General features: G+C 41.5%; 1 protein-coding gene across 1 annotated transcript in view; it reads right to left on the bottom strand.

Moving 5' to 3' along the window:
- The window catches only part of ADCY5 (adenylate cyclase 5), a 213023-nt gene that overhangs the window by 13553 nt on the left and 175440 nt on the right, over positions 1 to 24030 (bottom strand). Inside the window, exons 9-13 of the mRNA XM_032189803.1 lie at positions 17001 to 17023; positions 12362 to 12506; positions 10587 to 10684; positions 7672 to 7759; positions 1435 to 1551 (exon numbers count right to left, since the gene is read on the bottom strand). Of these exons, the coding sequence (XP_032045694.1) occupies positions 1435 to 1551; positions 7672 to 7759; positions 10587 to 10684; positions 12362 to 12506; positions 17001 to 17023 (471 nt within the window). The remainder of the gene's footprint in view (positions 1 to 1434; positions 1552 to 7671; positions 7760 to 10586; positions 10685 to 12361; positions 12507 to 17000; positions 17024 to 24030) is intronic.

Below are 24030 nucleotides of genomic sequence, written 5' to 3'. Positions count from 1 at the left end.
GTGCAAAATGAGATTACCAATCTATGTTTTATTGGATATGCAATGGCTGTGCTTTTCTCTCCCAAAAGAATAGTTAATAAAACCCAGGTTGTGCACACTAGAAAGCTAGTTTGGTGTTCAACTTTTGTGAACAACTTTATGCCTAAAAGCTTACAGGCAGAGAGATTGTAGATAAGTACAAACACATTCAATTTTCTGTGATAAGCTCCTGGTGTATTTCTACTGATAGCAATTTCTGAACTGGTAACTTTCATCTGCCATCTCGAAGTCCCTAACACTTCTGCTGTGGGTTGTTGTACAGGAAACACTTTACTGGCAAGGCTCAATCAACATTTTATGTTATATTGAGGAAGCAGTAGAGCCCCATTCTGATCTCCATGTGCTGTTCCATTTGTCAATTTTGGAAAATTTTACACCAAGCAAGTCCCAATTGCAAAGAATCAAACATTACACAGAAAAATAAGTTTCTTCTGTGTGGTGCTCAGCAACCCACACCAGCTCTTTGCAGGTGTGCTGTGGGCGAAGGCAGTGGGGTGCCAACGCCACTGAGCTGGCACCTCCTATACAAGCACCTCAACAGAGCACAAAACTGTTCCTAAATCTCCACAATGCAAGTAGGGAAGCTTAGGCAAGAGAAAATAGTGATCTGACTTCAGGTGTTAAACCTCTCCATTCCAGTGCAAGTCAGCATTGCCTCAGTTGAGGCTGTAACTGAAAGCAGAGTCATGAGAAATCTTTGTAGCTACCCCCAAGTCCCGGGACCATCTATCTCTCTCTCTCTTTCTCTTTTTTTCTCCCTCTCTTAAAAATTCAAATAGATGTATTTTAAAGCAGTTTCTTTAAAATGCATTCAGCCTTGAAGCCATGTGTACAAGTGAGAAACCAGCAGCCACGGGGACCTAGAAAACAGCCAGTCTCTCTCTGAGCCTGAAATCAGCAGTGGTGTTTGAATGTGAAGCAAAACCACCCCAGTCCCAAAAGTGCAACTTAAAGTGAAGTCTTTACAGTCCCTGTTAAGTGATTACTACACTCGGAGCAAGACTCAGTGCTGTGCAGACGGCCAGCACAAAGCCCACACAACACTTAAGTCCCACTCAGTACAGTGGGAGTTAAATGACGCATAGGCCTCGTGCTGGCCCTGCATGCTGGGGTGCGTTTCAGGCATGGTTTATGTACTTGTAGCAGGAGCATTTAAAGAATCAGAAAAGAACACGGGCAGAAATGAGTACCAGGCATAAAATAGGCTATAGGTATGCAGCTGCCTGGCTCCCATTTCCTTTCTGTGCCCAAAAAGCAAAAGGGGGCTGACCTCAGATGCTGTAAGCATTAGGCAGGATTACATTAAACCCAGTGGTTGCAAGGGTTATAATGCTGCAGAGCACTAATAAGAAAACTGTAAAGAACTGAGTGGGTCAAGGGAAATAATGCACATACCATGTTGACAAAGGCAGATAGAAAAACCAGGATAATGGCAAAGACTCCAACTAAGGTACTATTGGTCCTGGACTGTACAATCTTCCTAGAAAGAGTCTGGAGTGGAGCTGGGAAAAGCTGGGTGTGGAAGAAAAAAATAAATAAAATGATTATCTAAACATGTAAAATCATTGCTTATTTTACAGATTACAACTTGCATTTCAACTGCCCACATCCTCCAGTGCAGTGTCTGCGTGGATGCTGCACAGGGGTCAGACAATGGCTGTAGGGATGGCAGCTTTGGGACAAAGAGGAGCAGGAACGTGACAGCTTGGTGGCCAAATCTATTTATTCCTTCCTAGTGGAAAGACTTCTGCCTGATCTCAGTTTGTGAGCCAAGACAGCACTGTTCACAGGCCTGCACTCATCCTGCTGTGAGAAGCAAACCACAACCACCTGTAACTGAAATAACAAGGAGCTTGTAAATTACTGGATTAAAATTTTTAAAAAGCAGAAATGAAAAAAAAATGTGTTATATCCCTTTGATGAAGAAGCGATACCACAGCACTTTCCGGTGCCATTTCAGAAACACATTTAAAAAGTCTTGGCCAGCTTCGTGCTGTGTTACACCCTCACTGGAGAAACCAGCTGGCCTCGTCTCATCTGCAACACTCAGCACCACAGACACAGAGGGCTAAAAATAACCTCTGGTAGGGGCAATCACAGAGCTTCCCTAAATAGTCTGTTCCAGAGATTAGCTATTATCAAAGTTAGATTTCTTCTAATTGCCTTCTAACCATACTCCTGCAGCAGTCTTTGCTTTCAGGTGCTGCCCTGTACCCTAGGTAGAAACTATCTCTGCATTGAAGCTAGACTAACCAGGTGTGGTCTGCAGCAAGGGTCACACCTCAGCATCGATGAGGACTCCTTGCTCTGCAGCAGTTACCAGAGAAGTCCAGAAGGCATTGAAACGAACTCCTCTCCATTCAGCACCACCAATCCAGCGCACAACTGAGGGCTGGAGCAGCGAGAGCTGGACACAGAACATCCTTGAGCACACCACCCTTTGACAGGAGAGCATCAGCCCTGCAGGGCCCTTCCCCTCTCTGCCTCTCTGGACAGGGGCTCTGCTGAGGACTGCCAAAGTTTTCCAGAATCCAACTCTCCTTCCTGTACCCGCAGACCGTGTGAATAACCAAGCCACTAGAGGGTATTTTTAGAGACACAAAGAAGCAAGCAGCACAGCGACACGGCACTGCAATTTAACGATGACTAATGTTTCTATTAAAAGTCCTGCTTTTCCCTTTTATCCTTCACTCTTACATCTTCAGAGATGCAACGTTTTGTCAATGCATAGCTTCCCACACAGCGACCCTACAACGTAATTACGAAGCGTTAGAGTGACTGAAGCACTGATTAGCTGCTGACTTTTACAGAGGAAAAGAGAGGCCGACATGGCGAGAGTCTAAGGAGCCAATTTCACCAGTGCGTGTGAACTTCAGGAGGGAGGAGAGGGCAAGTCTCTGTTTGGGGTAGCAGGGTGGAAAGGGGAAATTGGGGTCCTGACTTATTGGTTGAGAATTGATTGAAATTCACTGAAAATTTATACAATCCTTCAGGCTGAGGAAGCCTCCTTCTGTAATCTCTGGGAAATCAGGCACCTAAATAAAACTCAGGAGCACTTTGTTGTGGATCTTGGCTCAAGCCCCTGCTGCCAATGATCCCAAAAAAAAGCCTGACTTCGAACCAAGCCTGAGATATCAAGCAAAGCTATCAGTGGAAGACACTTAAAGTCTAATGAAAGCATGTTTTCTTTGTATTAATCTTGGTTCTCATTACCAAGATTAGGCAAAATAGGGAAAATCGTAGGTCAGTAAACAAGTGCAGATGGAAAAAGTCCTGAGGAGGTAACAAATGCCAGAAACCACAGGAGGTTAGGATTGCAATGGAGAACACAGCAGCACAGCTGGGCCGCACATCTGAGCAGTCTCTGCCTTAGGAACAGCCTTCATGCAGGCTCTGTAACTCTGCAAACCTCTCCCCATGTTAGAGGCAGATCCAGCAACAGGAACACTTGCAGTCTGGAGGACCTCTGTGGTAGAAGTGGAGAACCTGTCTCAGCTCTGACAGGTCAGCTCTGCTCTAGCAGCATTCCTTCCATAAAGCATCTACAAGTCAGGGGTATAACAGTCCCAAAAAAAGACAAAAAGAGAAAAACAAGAAAGAAAAGAAAAGTGGATGACTTTTTCTCCCATTCTCCATTGAAAAAAAGAATCCTGCTGTCCTAGTAAAAGAAGGAGAAGAATCAGGATGTTATGGTACAGTGAAAATCTGTTCCCTGTTGCTGGTCAGCCCTCTGGTTTTGCACTGCCCAGCATCATTTACTCCTGTTAATACAGTTCAAATCTTGCCTTAGTGAAGAATGATACAGAGAAGGAGGGTCTGATGAAATGGCACCTCTGAGCATGCACAGGCATCTCCTGGGAAATGGGATGGAAGGGAAGTGTGATTTTGGGGACTCTGTCATTTGGCTATCCAAGATTCATATTTGGGTTGCCACAGAAACTTGAGACCACTTGTTAGCCCTCTTAAAATCTCCATGCCAGGAAAAATAGCCACAGTGGGAAAGAGGAAACTGGGCTCTCTAGTCAATTCCAGTTCATTGTACACTGAAATGCATAAATGCTGCAGGATGACCTCAGTTCCCATAAGAGAGAGCATGCAAGTACACAGTGAATGCAGAAGGGGAAATCAGGCACTGTTGTACAGGCGAAAATCCAAATTTAAAAAGCAACAAGTACTAGTGCTACATTGAAAATGATCCACATCATCCATTCATTTGCATGACAAAAAATAAATAAAAACTGTACTTTGCAGTAACAGCTAATCACAGACAGAAGAGTAATATTTGTCCTTTTTATCTTCTTAAGATATATTGTGGACATGGAAAACTGCTTAGATAATTGCTGTTGTTCTGTGAGATGAAAAAAAATAGGAGGTCTTTAAGTTCTGATTTTTCAATTTGTAATAAAAGCCTTTGAGTCATTTCGAAGTACATTAAGATGCTTCTGGAGTAAAAGACAATATCTCCAGGCAACTTGATGTTGCAAGTCCATTTATGTAACTTATTTCACAGAGATTTATTAGTCTATAAAAAAGTACAGTTTTCAGAAGTATTTTTCCCTTGCCTGAGAAGAAAAAAAAAATAAAATAGGAGCTTCTAGTGCAGCCTTCGGAGACAGAGAAACAAGTAGGCAAACTGGCCCTATGCAAAACCACAGTCGCAAAATCCTATCTTAATCTCTGAAAGAGACTAAGGGATAACTTGAAATTTCTCTCACACATGCTCCCAGGAACATGCAAGAAGTTAAATTCCACACAGCAGTTTATATACCAGGAGTTAAGGATTTTAAGAAAGAATACAAACTTGATAAGTTAGCAGCAAAACAGATGTCTGACAGTGGAGTATTTGCAAAGGGACCCTGGTTCCCATGACCTTAGACTCTGTTGGGAAGGAAAACCATCTCACGGTGGCCAAGTCTTCATTGAGTATCAAAGTGAAGAACTGGAACTCTCTTGTTTATTACAGCTGAAGAAACTTGGAAAGCCAAGCTGGCTGCATTGGCAGGTCCAGGATCAACTTCTAGTCCGTGGAGAATTTTATAGTAGAAGATAATAATGACAGCAAAAGAAAATAAAACATGATCAAGCTGTCCTGAAAGAGCCTGCTGGCCACTGTCAAAGCCTGAGTTGGAGAGGCCACAACAAGGAAGGAAGGAAGGAAAAAGAGTCACTTATCATATAACAACACAGCAAGCAGGCAAAAGTTATGCTTATACTGTTATCCTGAGGAGGACACCTGCTTTCTGACTTTGTATGGAAGAAACCACTGGTATGTAAAATACATGCTTTCCTATCCCACATCTGAGTGTGAAACAAAACAAATAAGGCTGACATCTCTGTGTCTTAAAATTTTATCTAAAGGTTCTGTAAAAGTACCTGCCTTCCTTGTGTGTATTTGTAAAAAGGCTTCCTGAAGCAATGTGCAGCACAGGAATAAAGTACTACCCCTTAACCAGGGGCTGGGTAAACATGCTGATTAAAAAACTCTGATGTGAAACAACAAAATCTTCAATGACAGAAGTAGGCTGCAACTGCTGGGAGCTGCTGCCAACATACAGGTAGCTGACAACGCAACCATACAGCAGAAGTACCTGTCCCCTAAAAAAGCCATCTCTTAATCAGATGTCGTCAGCCAAGGCTAATTTGGAGCACTAAAATGAGGTAATCAAAAAGGTACTGGAGCTAGAAAGCTCTCTGTTTTCAACATTTGCAATTTGTGCATATAAGGCACTGACCTCACTGTTATACAAGAGCACCTTGTGAGCCCAGGACAGAATGCTGAAAGCTCGCTTTTCAGAACACTTCATAAAATCCTGTTAAATTCTGATATTAGTCTGAATCCATTCCGATGTCTTGTGTTCCCAAAGCCTGTCCACTGAGGCAAAAGCAGACTAAAACTGGTTGCAGGCACCAGTGAACAGATTTCTTCTACAGGAACTCGGAAGGTCAAGGCAAAGAAAGCAAGACTGAACATTCCCCACAGTCACGGACTGAAGAATGCTATGTGCCTTTTAAATTCGTCATTAAGATAAGTAATAATATTAAATAAACCAAAAAGCTCCAAAGCAAAATCAGACCTTTGAATTATGCCAGAAGTGAGTGCTGCTGTCAGTACATGGAGGCAGTCTAAGCTTGTAAAAGCCAGCATGTGACAAACAACCGTGCACTTTGAAATCTGTCTCGTGGCAAATCCGCCACCTCGAATCCTTCAGGGGTCTGGGTCTGCTGCAGCTCTTGGCTCTGTAATTGCACAGCACCACAGGTGAGCTGGTGTGCTGGTCTGGCTCTGCTTGGCTGCCAGTGTGTTGGGATGGTTCTGCTGTGACACTGCAGTGTAAATAGACTCCAGCACAGCTCTGCGCAGTTTATAAAGTAATGACACTCAACAGCACCTTCACATGTACTGGACACACAAAATATAACCAGGCATCAGTGGATACCATTTCTCAACTCAAGGGACCCAAGCCTTTCTATTAGCACTGTTATCTCTGACTTGTAAGTCTCATTGATGGTAAACAAGCAGGACTCATGAGATACTGCACTTGGCTCCCTTTAAAAATGTCATGAGCCCAAGGGAAGCCCCATGAGCTGTTAAGTTCAAATATAACCTGAAGCTTCTTTCACAGCTCTTATTAAATGAGAGGGCAAAGCTTAATTCTTCAAATCTAACTTTCAAAAATCAAAAAGATGTGAAAGGTGTAAGTCTGTCAAAAGCACCCACCTTCAACTATTAAAAATGGCACAGAGAAGATAACTAAAATGAGGCAAATCATATGTCTGACATAATCTGTTACCTGACTATTTCTTCTGCAGAAAAATTAATGCTTCTGAGCTATTTTATTCCAAGCTCTGAGTAACAAAGGTGAGCTTGTGCTGAGGTGCCCGAATCTGTATGTTTTCCAGGTTCAGACACTGGAATGTATGGAATCTCCATGTGTGGAATGGAAGTAACCTCAAAACAGCAGATACAATCAACTAGCATGAGCATTTTAATACAAATACCTTTGTGTGAAAAAGATGAGTGTATCACCCTTTCCAAAGCACTGTGGCCATTTTGCCACAGAATGCCAACAATAATTAGCATGATTTCAGATTTCACACAATGTATTTCTCTGCTTACCAAAACCAGTTACAAGAAAGAGCTCACTAAATGCTGGAAGCTCTGTATAGTCATCTGAGAATGGCTGATAAAGTTATATATGTTTATGGCTTTTACTTCCCCTCAGGACATTTTTCCTTGATGATATTCTGCTTCTGATAATCTGCCTACCCAAACATGCATATGCAGCAGGGGACAGTACACAGGCTACGCCGCAGGAAGTTTACAGGGAGGAAACGAATGGTCAGTGTTTTGTTCCACATTGGGAAATGTGTTCTTATATCAATATGAGAGTGCCTGCAGGGGACTTAATAGACATGCAGATCCACAGAGTGATTACTGCTTGCTGAGCTAAAGAGATGCCAACCCTAACATCTGTTTGCAGTTCGTTCTGTCTTATCAAAGGCTTTTTCTGTAACCCTTGTCACATAGTGTGGATAGGGTGGCTAACAAAACACGCTATGTTAGCTGAAGAAACAGATTACTGAACCACTTAGATTTGGCAAAGGACTTTACAAAGAAACCACGTTACTCACCTTTACACAGGAGTAAATGACCGAAACAAACACCACTGTGGTCAGGATCAGGAAACAGGTCAGGTAAAAACCCAGCATAAACGTAGAGCTGAAAGCAAGGAGGTTTCTTTTTAATGCACATCATATAGAAGAGCTACAGCTCTGCTCTCAAGACTATGACATTTGTACAAGCTATGACACACTGCACAGGCTTTCCAATTAGGACAGCAGTAGGAGATACGAGGTGCCTTGAATACCAACAGATACTCTGCCCTATTTGAATTACTCACGCAGGCTGCAGAGCAGAGAATGCTGTATCTTTTACAGCAATCACCTTCCTGCCAGGGTGACAGCAGAGGGATTGAGAAATATCTCCCATGCTTGAGGAGATGATGGAACAATCTGTTATGGTGGGTCAGCCCTGTCTGGCTGTGGGTAGGGGACCTCAGGAAGGAAAGTGTGCTGCGCACTGCAGTGAGGCTGAGTGCACGTGAAATCTGCAGGGGAGGCACGTTTCATGTTAAGCTGATGAAACCCTCTTATTTGTGCCCTTTATTTGTGCTTCAGGAATTGCTGGGATACCTGGTGCTTTTTATGAGGGAACACACAAGGGAAAAGCTTGGTGGGGATAGCTAACTATTTTTGCCATGTCTGCGCTCTGTCCTGTGTATGGGATGGAAGCAACCATGGCACGAGGACAGACAGGGAAAACAGCTTTAGCCTGGTCAGCTTGAGATGTTCTTCTGTTTTCTCTGTTCCTCTCAACTTTGAAGTACAAACAGGACCCCAGGGCCAACTTTGTACTATGCATTTTGATGTGTTTTGATCATGAAGATATTCAACAACAATTTCACAGTGATTGGTCTCAGTATGAAAGGACAGGCCCCCTCCCAGGAGTTTGCCTTGTTCATAATTTAAAGGAAGTATTCTTGCAACGTGACATTAAGGCTACCCACACCAAAGCCAGCTGGTCTCTGTGTTCTCTCATGACTACTAAGATAATTGTACTTGCTAATTCACTGTTTGAGCCTTTGTGAAATTCATTAAAGCTATTCCTCTTTATCATCATAAATTACCACTGCCATTTTGTCTCTAGTGTCAGATTCAAATTCCACATTGTGTCTTTGATGAAGCCCTGATGGTGACACATACACTCCTGTGGTTTCTGTTGCTGCTTATCTGTTACCTTCAACAGAAGACCAAAACTATGCAACTGAAATATCAAGAAAGACAAACCAAAAGTTGAGGGAAAGTATATCTGACCTGCAGTTAGAACACAAAATTTTATTTACTCTCTAACCCAATTATCTTTGGCCAAGCTACCTTACAATGCTAAAAAACTTACCAAAATAATTAAATAACCACCCCATTACAGGACACGAGGAAGGAGATGGAGCAGTGTGACATTTACACCACACTGCCATGAGGGATTGGCTCCTGCATAATACAAAAGTCAGCCATATGGTTGCTGCAGATCAGAAACTGTCAAGTTGTCATTTAAATGTTAAACTGGGTTTTATGGAGACAGTTTGGTGGCTGCTTAGGGAGTTTGATGAGTACAAGAAAGGGCTGGTAGAGGGCCTCTGCATGTGTGAACTCCAGGCAGTAATATCCAGTCACCAGATCCAAAGTGTAAGCCTCATCACTAAAGAGGCCAAACTCTCAAAGAATAGTTTTGGCCATTAGCATTAATTGCTGGAATTTATCTGGTTTCAATGTTGAACCTCTAGATTCCCAAAGCGGAGCTGTCTGTTTACACAGTGCATTTGTACTGATGTTATTGCTGATCCGATACTTCTGTGAGCAGAAGTGAATGTCCTCTTGCCTGGGAGAGTGAATGACCTCAAACATTAGACCACGCACTATTTCTATGACCTTCTGAATATCTCATCTGAATGGTACTAACCAATCTCTACTCTGAAAAGAACTGCACTGTGAATAGAAGTAGAGAGCAGTTGTAATGACAGACAATAGTACTGGAACTCTCTTTAAACAATTTTTGTCTTCTTGTAATGAAGATGAATTTGGAGCATTGTTAGAGCTTCTGAGATCTTGTCCTTCAGATTAAAAATGACTAACTCTGAATTTATTTCCAACACAGCAGTGCTCAGTGAATGATATATTATTGCTACTAGATGAGAGCACAGGAAATACCAACATGCTTTAATTTCAAGAGATTTTTTATGAGCTCTTTGAGAAGAAATACCATGGCTGCAGAGCTCACTTCTGGAAGAGATCCAGTGGATTACACTGTGCCTTTCAGATGCAGGAATACACTGCAGTGGTCCAAGAGCACTGTGCCCCACAGCCCCGAGGAGCTTATTCCACTCCAGTCCCTCTCTTGCCTGGGCAAAGAAATGACTACATCACTTAAATCCTGGGTGAGCTACCCAAAGCTTAGGCACATGTAGCCTTCTGTACCTTTCCTCTTGCATTGCTAGTCTGAGTCCAGAAGAATAAATACACAACAGGTTATACCTCACCTTTGAAGTAGACCCTGAGACCTCAGCACTCTGAGCAAGGAAGCTGTGATGGCCTTTTCACCTCTCTGTCCTACTGCATTTAGATAAGAGGACAGACTAGCTTCATGTTGTGAATGCATATTATGCCTTAGTAGGCAATCCTTCCAGCTTAGTGATATTTGTTTTCCACAGGCTTATAAATGTGCTGAAATGAATTTCCTAAGATGGAGGTAAATGGTAAGAGGAATCACATTAGCAAAACACAAATCCTCACGTGCCAGTGAGGAAGTTTAATATGTACTAGAAATGAGTGAAAACAATAAGCACCATGCATCACTTGAGCATGAATTATTTAAGCATTTTCCTTTCTCCTTGGTGCTCTGAGCTCTCAAGAAAAAAAAAAATCAACAAAGAAAAGTAGGCCAGAATACAGGAGGAGAGCAGATGGGAGCAAAGGGATAAAAAGATACTCACTGTGGCACGATTATGATTTGAACAAAGCAGATGAAGAGGAAGACTAGGGAGGCACAAGCCACGTAGGCTCCAAACCTGTCATCCACCTGCTTGGAGTACTGCAAAAAAGCAAGCAAAGTTATGTTAGTGGGAAATTCGGCTGACTGCCTTTTCCCAACAAAAACTTCGTTCTTGGCTTCCATTTAGGTCCTTGGAAAGCACTGTTGGTAGGAAAAGACCAACATTACAAATTCCCCTTCCCCCTGCACAAGCTGTAAGGGCTTGAACCCTTACAGAGCTCCAAAATGCCAGGGAACAAACCCACACAGCTGGATGGAGACAGGATTCACAACTTGGACACGAGGAACAGAAACAGATTAACTGGGACCAGGATACCAGGTGATCATAATCAGACATAAACTTCTTTCATGGGAAGTTTACAACAGGGATGAATGCTGCTAATGAGAAAACCTTTGTGTTTGTTTTTTATTCTTTCCTTTTTTTTTTTTTTTTTTTTTGTTTGTGTGTGTGTGTGTGTGTTTTTGCAGACAGCTTGGCTCATTCTAATGATAGTGCAAGGATGCTGTGGTTTTCACACAGTCACTCACTCCAACTACTTGTCAACATATCAGTCACATGGGAGCTGCATCTGATTCCCAAAGATCCTTTATTTAGCTTGAAGCATGGTTCTCAGTACAGACGGTCTCAAAGTTTGAACCAAGAAATAAAAGGTGCTCAGAACAGGTGAACCACTAATTTCCCTAGCAGTTTTCAGCTATAAAATTGAAGAGAAAGAGTGGGGGTAAATTACATGCTTGTGCTTTTATTCAATCCCACGCAAATTCACTGAACAGCTATAAATCCTGAAAAAGTTTGCTTTTGTAGTAGGTTGCAATTCTTGTAATTGAAAGAGTATTTATAAATAAAATAATGAAATAATTAGTGCAAACTTAATTACTGAAGATTTATCCAATAAAATGGTGAGTTTAACCTGAATACCGCTCAAGTATCCCAAGGATTTGGATTAAAAAAAAAAAAAAGGAAAAATAAAAATGTAAACTTCAGCTTTCTCTGGGCAATTAAAAAACAACAGTTCATATGGCAGCCTTAATAGTAGCAGCCAGGTGCCTCTGGAATTAACTGAATTTAACTTCACTGCCTACCAGAGCTGATGTTGTCTCTATTAGATAGATGCAGAAAGTAAAAAGACCTTTGCCTCACCACAACACAAAGATAACTGAAATGAAATCAGGAAGCAATCAGCTATTTAGGAGCCCCAGGTCTGCTCCTCTCCTCTTTCAAATCCGTATGACAGAGAGAAGTCTAATTGTTGCTTAAAATTGGTTCCCAAAGAGAAAGAGAATATGGATTGCAACCCAGTGAACCTCAGTAGCAGCTGGGGCTCCCTGGGTGGCAGGGAAAAGCTCCTCCAGAGGTGAGTCAGATCTCAGGCAGGCTGAAGCAGGTTCCTCCAGTGACTTGAAGGAGATAAGGGGACAAGCTCAGTTTGGATGCCTCAAGATCAGAGGAACAAATCTGGTTTATTCTGTATTCCCTTTACAGCTCATCACTGCATAGTCATGTGTTTTCCTGCCCAGTGCTCCCTGCAGATGACTGTGGCTTTCTAGAGATGCGTATATTATGGCTTCCATGATGAAGCACAGTATTTTTAAGACCACGGTCCTATGTCCAACACCTAAAACCTTACTTAATCTATAGATATGAAAGCTTGAGCTTATGCAGGAAAATTAAAACTCACAGCAAGCCTGACAAGTTGCAGTATTAGCTAGCATTACCTTTTTCTCCAGGTCAGGCTCCCTGAATGTTAAGAGGAACTTGCGGACGTGCTCAGAGCGTAACCGATCAATACTTCTGGCATCGATGGCCCGGCCCAGAAACTCATCCACTTCATCTTCTGGGTTCATGCTTTCCTGTGTATTCCTGAGGATGTGAAAAAAAGAGAAAAAGAACATAAGAGGACAAGATAATTGCCCCCTCTTCACCACATGTTATCATCTCACTGTATAACAAACTGTAGGTTAATGGCATTTTGCTTATGACAACTTTGAGCTGGAAAATGGATCATGAGCTGAGAGGAAAATTACACCAGCTGTAGAGCTCATTGCCAGTCCACCAGTGAAAGGATTTATTTGGCTTTGCTTTTTTTTTTTTTTTTTCTTTTTCTTTTTTTTTTCTTTTCTTTTCCCCTATACTACATCCATCAGGGAGCTGTTTTCTTGCTTTGAAGTCTCTTTACTGTCCTTCCTTCTCAAAATTAGGCAGTAGTTTCCCTCCTCTTGTTCTTGGACTTATTCTTTGCTGCATTTCCCTGCTGTCCTATCTGTTATTGCCTGAACTGGCAAAATAATCTATGTAACCAGTCACATTCACTGCTTCTCAATAATCATTTCTGTAAATATGTCTGTGAAAATTTCTGAACTTGAACAATTCTCCACTTTTGAGAAAAAAGTTGTTCATAGAACAAACATAGGGAAAAATGTGGCCTGACTACTCACTGCCTCCCTTTTATGCAGTTATATATGAGTAAGAGAAACATAAACCAGATAAAATTTCCCGTCTTTAAGATATTTACTTAATTCACTTGAGATAGGAAAAAGGTAGCAAAAGAAAATACAACATAAATTAGATTCTGCTTTCCAAACATGTGGAAGAAGATTTTTAAATTGCTTATAATCTTTCGCACCAGTTTATTTTTGATACAGCTTCAGAAAAATGAGGCTGATTTTCAAATACTGTTGAAAAAAATAACACCGAAAACTTAATTGCCCTGAGGCATTCCACGCTGAGTATCATGAAACCTGAAGCACTTCCCAAAAATCTCTAGTTCTTAAATCTAACAGGATTTTAATGACTTGATGCTGTCACTTTAATGGCCTGCCTTAAAACTAGCCACAGGCAGAAATTAAAAGCTGATCCTGAAGCGCTGTTTTTCTGCTCTGCTTACAGGATTGCCAAGGACACAGAAGTAGCGTGGGGGCATATTCCAATGAAGAACTATTTCTGTGTGCAAATCCCACGATGTGAATGCAGCTCCTAGCTCATGTTGTGTGACCTTCACCTTCGGCACTCTGGAGAAAAGTCCCGGGGTCTGACGAGCAAGATGGGAAGCTGCACTGCTTTGTTTTCTGGGGGTTTGTTTGCGCTGCAGGACAGGGCGCAATGCCCAAGGCTGTGCTGCAGTAGCCTGCAAACCAGGACGTGACTTTCTGCTCGGGGTTAAAGGCCCCTTTTCAGAGGAAAGGCTCTCCAAAAGCTTTTTATAGAATGTAGCCAGACTTGTGGAGTCACTCCGTGTCCCTACTCTGCCACATACTTCTCACCAAGGGAGAGGCAGACCGAGCCCATGGGCCTGTTGCCCTCCTGCTCCTGCCCAGCCTGCCATCTGAAGTGCCGACACCACAGCTAGGCCATACCAACACATCGGCGTCCCAGCAGTGGCCACACAACACCACCTTGTCCAGAGTTGTTTTTACTTTTGGACTCTAGAGTTATTTAATTCCTTGAAGGTCATATATTCTGCTTTGAAATGAAAACGTAGTTTTGTCCCTAGAAGGACAGGAAATTCAATTTACTTCTAGATGCTTCCTCAGAGGAAGCACATCTGCTTAAGCACTCAAGAAGAGGCTGCTTATTTTCATTCAGTCCTCACAAGTCTGTCTTCTGGACTAATAAAAATGAGCAAGGAAATTATTAGGCTTTGTATTTACAGAATGTCTTCCAAGATCCTGTGAGTTATTTACACATGTGGGCCATTCACATTTAGTCTTTTCATACCACATGTGAGAGAGGCAATACATTTTCCCCCAGAAGTGGAACAAAAAAGTCAGCTCAGCATCTTGGTGAACCTCAGTCACATTTCGAGCTCCAGTTCAACAGCATCACTCAGGAAAACATGAAGAGGAGAAAAAAAATTGTCTGCTGGGGTTTTGGCTTTGGCTGTCTCCAGTTCTGTAACGTTCTTATGCTGCAGAAGGCATTTCTCATACTACAATGACTTCTGTGGTTGCAGCTTATATAGAAACATGCCTGCAGGTTTTAAGTGACCTTGCTGGGACACTCATCATGAGGCAGCCACACTCGCACAAACTGCAGGGAAGCCTGATAACCTACATATACCTAGCTTCTGGGATGGCTCTGCAGCCAAGCACCCTGCCTGTTGTACCCCAACTAATTGCTGTACAGAAAGTTTGGGTACGTCTTCATAATTGCATGTTTTAAATCAAAAGACATTTTTTTCCCATGCTAAGGAGAGCCCTGTAGGCAGTGCCTGTAAGTCAGAGCTGAGGTACTGCCATAGACAAATGAGATTTGTATGTTGAGATGCTTATTGATATATTGATAGCATGTGGGGGGAAAAACAGGGATTTCAGGCCCCTGTGAAACTTTCAGAAACACCTCTTAAAAGCACTGCTGAGATCTCTCTAAATGCAGCCAACAGAAAATGGTTGCAAGGGACAGGAACAGCACGAACAGAGCTCGGAGCAGCTTTTGCACTCTGCTTGCACATGTGAAAGCCAGCAATTAACCCAGAGATGCTGGCTTCAGAGTAATCCAAAAACATTCTGCTGATTCGGTTACTTTCTGCAAATGAAGAGTGCGACCAGTGCCAAAACTACATGTATGCCATAATTTTAAATGCTTCATGCCTAGATTCAATAACTAAATCTGCATTTAGGCATGTAAGTGTCAGGACCTGTTTTCAGAGATCTGTGGTGCCTCATCTTTGCTGTCAGAGAAGAGCTGTATTTCTGCATGTGAAAGCACTGGACTGAATGCTTGACATGGTTTAGCCATCTGATTTTAGACAGTGTCACCATGAACATTTCCTTCTACAGTTTTTTTTTTTTTTTTTTTTTTTTCCAAACCTTTGTCCCTGAATTAAACAGACTGCAGCATCAAGAGAATCTGAGGCAATTAGGAGCTTCTTTTGGTGCTGAGCAGAATGGCAAAAAGCCTTCAATCTGTACAAGATGGGGTCACACTGAATCAGCACTGGTAAATACAGAGCAATCCTTTCCAGTGCTTAGCTGTTGGCAATAACAACTCAAGTAACCTTTGCAAACTGCAGGATGGAGGAGAGACATGATGGTCCTTGGAGCACCTGTGGAGGTGTTGTTCCTCACTCACTGAGTGACTCATCTGTGGGCCAACACCAAGGCAGGTGAATTTATGATCTCTTGTACAAACTATAAGGATAGATCCTATTTCATGAGGAATACTTAAAATTTCTGTATTCCTAAGGATTATTTTTTTTTATAATCTGTTACATCTTTTCTCTCCAAAGTATACCTAATACCAACTGAGTTCACAGCAGATATGGATGTAAGACTCTCCCTAGGCACCTTGTACCACTGGCAAAACATCCCAGGGTGCACAGAGCTAAATGTTATTAAAATTGAGTTTGTATTGAAGGGCAAGGGAAGGAGAGAATGATTCCTAGTATTGCCATGTTCAATCTTATCACATCCCTTTCCTTTTAGGGAGTTGCTATCAGTGCTCTGCCATCATAATCTGAATTTTCCCAAAAGTAGATGACTTAGGGCCCAAAAGGCATTTAGCTGACCTAGAGCTGCTGAGTCCTGACTGGCAGCCTGAGAAACATGATAAGGAGCAAGAACAACATCTTTCAGACATCAGTCTCTTTTACTGTCACCTGTCTCACCCTGAGCAAACTTACATTAATGCCATTCAGTAGAAATAGATGTGAAATCATTACAGATATCTTCACTACAGAAAATCTTTTTGTTATGTCCAACTATGGAAGTTAGAAAGTGACCTTTTTTTTTTTCTCCAAAAGTATTTTTTTTTTTACAACAAAAACACCACTCCTATTAAATTATCTTTACCATTTTTTAAAGTCCTATATAAAAAAAATGAAAATGCTGCTTTTATGTGCTTGCATTTTAGAGCATGAAAATGTGAATTTGCCCTTTAAAATAAGCTGTCATTTTTGAGTTTATTTTTTATATATAGAAATAAGTAATATGTAATAATTAGACATATATATATGAAACAGGAACTATATATGCCATTTAATAGATAAATAATTTGTTTTGCTGGAGACATTCAGTATTTTTAGACATGCTGTACATGAAGACTTTGTTCTCGGGATATTGTCAAAACAGCAAATACTAAAGGATAGTGAGTGGCGGCAGGGCAAGAGCAGCAAAAGTGTTTCAATCACAAATGCCAGTTAGAACCACACAAATGAATAAATATTATGAGGCAGTAGCAGCTCTGAATCCACAGTCAAACCCATGCCCTCAGACTGGTTGTCCCTCCAGGAGAAGCCACTGGGGAGCCCAGGCATTATTCTTGGCTGCTGGGCATTAATTTTTGTCCTTTTTAATATGAGGAAAAAAAATACACAATCTGCAAACATTAACAGAATATGACAGAAGTAAATTTGCTTACTTGTCCTTGGGGTCTTCAAAACCCTGAAAGAAAGGAAAAGGATACAATGGTTAGGAAACAGACTGACCTTGAGAACACAAAATATTCCTGAGATTGGCATTTTGGAGAGGAGTTTTCAGAGCGTTCATTTGTTAGCCATGGATGGAGAGCCTTACCAACCCATGGCAACGTTTTGTGCTGCCATGTCGTCAGGCAGACAGAACAGTTTTAGAAAAAATGCATGGCTTCAGATATAAAATGATGGAAGTAAAGATAAGGGAAATGCTTCATCTGACTGCTGGCACACATGGTTTGAGAGACAAAACTCAGGCTTGATAACATGGGACAACTATTTCATTCAACAAAATTGCACCTTTTGATGTCAGGACTCGGCTAAGGGAGCTGGATGCATTTTGCTTTTCATTTCTTCAGTAGGAACCTTAAGGGGTCTCCTTCCATCTCCCCTCACTGCACGCACACAAGAAATATGTTTTCTTGAATAAGACTACAGGAATTATTTATAATTTTTGCAATAGCCCAAATATTCATAATTCCGTCAGGGCCACCTGAACTGAGCAAGTGTGTGTATTTAAAGGTCACCCACAGTTTAAGTGGCTGGAAGGACTCAGAGAAAAATACATACAGAGGTACAGTTTTACATGTTTAGCATTATCATACCTATCAGACCCAATGCCATGAAAATGGACATTTTGCATAGGCTGAGACAAAATCTGCCCTTTGATATCTTGCCTTAAATTTAAGTGAATTTAAGAAAAGTTGTATATTTAACACACAGGGTCAAATACACAGGCACGGGATTTGTACCTTGTGTTCCAAAACATAAAACAAATGTAGCTGGGAGATATGTAACATTCCTTTTGTTTTCCTCCCTGAGACCTCAGGCCCGAACCGCTCAGGGCATGTGAAGATGTTCCAGCTGCCGGACCTGCATCTCTCCCACGCTGGGGGGAGCAAACTGAGGTTTGTCCTGACGGTGCATAACTACAAGTCAAACCATTTGGGCAGAAGTTTTTGTGCAGCTGCCTTGTCTGACACTGTCAGAAACAAGAACATCGACCTCTCCGTAAAGAACAGATTTCGCTCTTGCAACGAGTTAGTGCTGTGGCATTATGGCGATGGGCAGAAATAAATCCGACAATGTCCCTGAATGACATCAGCTTGGCAAGGGGTAAAAAATGTCTCTGGTCCCTAAGGTCAACAAGCAGGACAGCGATTCACTGAGACCAATGCCCATTTTTACATCCTCAGTTTCAAATGAAAACCACATTTCAAAATAGAAACTGCAACTCCAACTTAACCCTTCTGAAATTCAGCTGAAGGAAGTCTCTCAGTCCCGCGTACTAACCACCAGTGGATTAAAGTGCAGTGGGAAGAAGGAAACAGTAATGTTGATTCAACGTTAGCATGTGCACTTATCCAAGCCAAACAAAACATGTACTTTTGATTTCACATTAAACAGTGATGAAGGGATCATTCAACTTTTTGTCATGTGTCTTTTTTTTTTTTCCTTAATCATTTTACAGTTGTCAGGAATATCTGATTTATTTATTTATTTATCCACTAAGCGATGCTGCAACACAGTGCCAAGAACAAAAGCTCACTGATTAATCATGGAGACGAAATGCTCAGTAATTTGTCCAGTGTCATAGCCAGTTAGGCTAAAAAAAATAAGAAAATCATCAGAAGATGGATAGCTACCAGCCAACAAACGAGGGGGAGAGAACTGATGTGAAAACAGACAGTACTTGCTTATTAGATAGCCATCAAGTTCACATTTTCTAGCTTATCCACATGGGAACTGGATGACTGATTGCAGTTGGAGCGTCCCCTAAAATGGTCTGATTTTCATGGACAGCTAAGAAACTGTTCATGAAGCCGTGAAACTAAGTACAGATATAAAAGTCCTGCCTTCTAGGTGCATATGTTTGAGGATACAGGCCAACAGGTCAATTTACAAAGAAACCTCAGCAAAGTTATTCTCAAAAAATGCCAATATTTCACAATATCTCGAGTATGAAAATACATGTAGGCTGTATGTTTAGCTGGTCATTTGTATGAGTGATCACTTAATCAACATTAATTTAATTCTCCCATGCTTCTCTCTGCCAGCAAAACTGTGGTAATGAAAGTTTCTAAAATAATACAGAATTAATTGATCTAGTTCTGCAAATTAAAATACTAATTTGTGCTTGAAAGTTGGAAGCTTGGAAGTTATTCAAGCTGGCAGCTCAAACAAAATTGGTGTTTCAAAACTAAAAACTCACAATAAGCATACTTCAGGTAAGGCAAAAGAGGAAAAGGGAAAGATTATTATATTTTATTTCCTGGATCTTCATCTAACAAGGCTAAATATTTAAGAGTGACTTGAACTTTAATTAGAGAGAATCAGCTTTAAATTAAATGTAATAGGAACCTCTTTAAGTTAAGCAAATTAAATGATTCACTTCAAATGTTCCCATTTCATGAGAAAGTCTCTTCAAGCAGAATTTCCAAAAATGGAATTGCTATGCAGAAAGGTCTGCGAGATTATTTTAGGAAGAAAAAAAAAAGCACAAAACAAAACCAAAAACCAAAAAACACATATGCAAAAAAAACAAAACAAAACAAAAAAACAGCTTCTTAAAAACTGATATTTTATTACAGGAGATCTTTCTTATTTGCATTGGAATGCTTTGCTAGGATACAGCAAAAAATGTCTCAAGCATCTGGTTTTGACCAAGGATTTTTTTTTCCTGTCCACTGAAGCACCAGTCTCTCAACTGCATACTAAGAATCCTTTTAAGCAGAGGAGATATCACACACACAGTGTCATGCTGCTCGTGTGTTTCAGGCTGGAAAGGAAATTTCCCCTAGGCTCTGGTTAATGTGTTTGTATCTCCTCCTGCTTTGCGGGCATGCTTGGTCCATAAGAATCATTTGAAAATAGTCACTTAAATTATTTCCTTCCCCTTGCAAGAGACTCGGCCACTAATGGCACACTGGTCTTTTCTCTTTTCCACAGCTAGCAAACAGTTTTATTTCTTGATGTCTTGGATGCTTTGCTCCAATTTGCTCCCTTTAGCTTAGCATAGGGCTGCTTGCATGAATTGGAATGGTCTGTTATACCCAGGATTACCACTAAGCATGGTCAATCTTGCAATTGAAATCTTGCAATCTTGAAATATGGGCTACGTGGATTTGTCTCTGTTCCTAAGAATTAACACACTCATGGTATAGTAGAAAAATGACCACACATCACAAGTTCCTCAAGACAGGCAAAACAGCACAGACACTAGGGACAGCTTTCCTCCCCTGCCCATCCTGCACAGCTGGCCATGTCCATACTGTTGGTTTGCCTCCACTGCTGGAATAATTCCCCCGACCTTGCTCACGTATCTCTGCATGGAGCTCCATCCCATGTGCAGAAACATCTCCAGGTGAAGGAGCTCAAGCAGGAAAGTAAAATAATGGGGGTTGCTGCTGCAAGCAGCCCTGGCCTCTTCTGTCCTTGCTCCTGCTGGAGTCTGGGCAGCTGTGCTGGGCAGTGCTGTACCCAGCCTGTGCGGGTATGGAAAGGGTTTGAGTTCACCAAGGCTATGCCAAGCCTGGCATTTCTGCACACACATACATGGAAACCTGAATGCCCAAATGCTATTGGAAAAATAGCCAATAAATATCAAGTGCCTACCATTTAGGAGAGAGGGAATAAGAGGGTAGGAAGAGAAGAAGCCAATTCCTGGAGTAAAGTATGTAAATCCCCTCTTGATTGCTCATGGACCCGTGCCCAGCAAGCTGAAGCAGTGCCGATGGCTTTCCAGGGTGCTATGAAGAAAAGGCTGGGAACTGTCAGCAGGAATGAAAATGGCAATAGTGGTGATGGCTTCAAGAATCAGACAGATGTGAGTTCACAGGAGTTCAGGAATAGCTCCACAACCATGGTGATGGAGTAGCCCTTGTTAAGGCCAGAATTCCTTTTCTCTAGAAGGAAACCTAAGGCATGAGATGGGTCTTATCACAGTGCCATGCTAATGGACTTCTGTATATAGGATCTCATGCAATTTTTATTCAATGACATTTTAAATATCCCTGATACTGGAATTTTCCCCCTTCCCCCAGGAGGCTGCATTATTCTGCCATTAGATTGCAAATGTAAAGGTAAAAGCATTTAATAAGTGCTCTGAGACTAAGACAGTTGTCTTGCTGAATTCAGGAATATTAACCCAACCTTAGCTGAATCAGCTCCCTCACAGGCAATAGTACCTACCAATGAACAGTCCTGCTCTTTCTTCTCTTCTACGTGGGATTCTTAAAAAACAAACATTTTATGGCAGATCAGGTGGCTCTGAATTTACAAGCACTTACTTTTAATGACCATCCTTCAGTGGGAGTAGACGTGCAGAAGGAAAAAAAGAAGGAATGTTATATTACTACATCTGTCCCAAAGGTCTACAATTTTATGAGGGACATTTTATGAATATCTATTGCACTAAAAGCTCATATGACTTCTATCTCTCTGCTTGACTTCTAAATTAACTAAGCCCTTTTCTTTGAAGATTAATACAGATTCCTTAAATAGAATGATAAAGTGTTTGTCAAAACCATGACAAGCTGACTGCTATACCATAATGCTTCGAATCAAGAACCATTAGAAGTAATAAGTCTAACTTTGAGAACATTAGCTGTAATTATTAACATATTGTAAATATGCCAAGAGAAGTGGAATAGACTTTACATCCTTTTAACTTTTCAGTTAGCTCCAAAAGTAAGATAGTGGAGGGGCTGATGAGCTCTATGACCTTAATGGCAACGTGGTTGGATCGCATGGATTCCACCTTAAAAGCTTTGTTGGCAACTCCAGCAAAGATCGTAAGGGCAAAAATGTCAGAGAAACTAATTTTGCTTGCCCTTTGCTCATCTCTAGCACAAAGACCCAAATAAATGGGACTTACATGATTTTAAAGCAGAAATCAAAAGAACTTTAGACTTAGGGTCAAGAAGATTGGGGGCAAAATGAGGTTTGTAAGAGGTCAGGCCAATTTACAAAGCACAGGTGCTTCACAGTGACCATGGAAAACACAAAAGGAGACAGACAGGCACAGAGTGGACATAGTTAAAAACAAACCTGGCATGGCTCTGCTGCAAAACTAATTATTCACCTCTGTTTTCAGTACTGTTTTACATTCTGCCTTCGTCCCTGTGGTCAACAAGGCAAGGCTAGGAAGACAGATGCTGTTAGGTGTAAGCGCAGAAACAAAACTGAAGGACTTTAAAGCACTCAAGCCAGAAATAATGCAATTTCTATACCAGAGTCCAGAAAGAACTGGCACATAAAATACACAGTCTGATGGGAAGGGTATTTAACAAGCATCTAAGTGCAGAACAACAAACTGGCACAAAACCAGTTTATGAAACAGATATAATGAGTGTGTCTGCTATAGCTGGAGCATAGACTAATGAGTACTGAAAAGGAAAGCTGAAGTGCTCCCTTTCTGCATCCCACCCCACTTGATAAATAGGCTTTCATTCCTCTGCACTGCTCACAGATGGCGAAACACTTCACTTTGTTCTGCTGAAGATGATTTGGTATACAGCCCATGGCAGTTGGACTGGACATGACCAACCACATGGATTTATTTGGCCCACCAGATTTATATTCTGTAGAACATAAATTGTTGCTTTGAAATAGGTTTTCCCACCTTAATTTTAATTAACTTCTGGCTCTGAGCTCACACCTTGGAGAAGTGCAGGTTGCTCACACTTTCCAGTTTTTTGTCTGAATCCAAATTTCTACAGGTCAAGGATACATTTTCAAGTGAAATGGTTCTGTGCCTCACTTGTGAGCAGTGACATACCTTGCAAAACAGAAAAGATAAAAATAAGTAGTCGTAGGAATGCTCTGACTTAGTTCCTGGCTCCTTAATCTCTGTGCTTTCATCTCTACACTCCAAATGATGACAAACAGCACAATTCTACAGAAATTGCTGTCGAATAGCCTTCTAATCAGAACAGCACAGATGTAGACAGACCACATCCAAACATAACCAGCCTTAACCAAAGTCACCCACCGGTGCTGACCACAGCTGCTCACCACCTCTGAACATCAGACCCAAAGCTGCTGACCTGCCACAACTTCATTTCCGATGTCCACCTGTGCTGAGCTGCCACTAACATCAGAGGAAGTGTTCCTTGCATAAGTAGAAATGAGTACCTTTCTTTCTGTAGGTTTAATTTAGCAGGACTAAAAGACTGGATGACTCTTTTCAGTAGTGTCTTGACCCAAGCTGCCTTTTCCTGTATGATTACAGTTTACTCTAGAAAGGGGTACACAATGGTGGGAAAATTATCAGTGCAAGACTTCCATGCAAATATTAAATTCTACCTAAATTTTACAAATGCAGCTGCAGATCAGCTGTTGCAGGTTGCTGACTCTTACCCCTCTTAAAAAAAAAAAAAAAAAGAAAATCAGGGATGATTGCAAGCCCTGATCATCTGGAATAAAATGTAAGTTTGCAGACGAGGACACAAAACTGTACAAAGCCTCTGACAACTTGAGCAATGTACAATGCTTTATATGGCTCCCACTCATTTATGTGAGATCACACGGAACATTTGAATCAGACAAATCCTCTTTTCAGAAGTGCCAAAGCAATTATACGGCATAACTGTGGGATAGGATTCCTCCCCTTGCTGTTTGTCAGCTATCTAAACATATTGACTATAGAAAACCCAGACTAGATTAACAATTTCCTCCAGGTCTGTGGCAGTGGATGGGGATTACAGCAGAGTGGATCGCATGAGAGTTTGTCCCTGCTTGATTACAGGAGTTCGGGGGGTTCTGAATATTACAATAGCAGCAAAAAAATAGTGGGTCAAATTCTCCATTGGGTGCCCTCGTCCAACTCTGCTGACGTCAGTGTTGCTGTTACCAGATTTAGCAGATGATTGCTGGAAAAGAGGATAATAGTGACCCCGAGCTAAATGAAAACCTTTAGAAGGAGGGCGAGCCCTCTGTGCCTCATTCATGGAGTCAAATCCATTTCTCTTTGATGGG

The sequence above is a fragment of the Aythya fuligula genome, chromosome 6, assembly GCF_009819795.1.
Source record: "Aythya fuligula isolate bAytFul2 chromosome 6, bAytFul2.pri, whole genome shotgun sequence".
NCBI classification, from domain to species: Eukaryota; Metazoa; Chordata; class Aves; order Anseriformes; family Anatidae; genus Aythya; species Aythya fuligula.
This window is presented reverse-complemented; position numbering and strand designations above follow the sequence as displayed.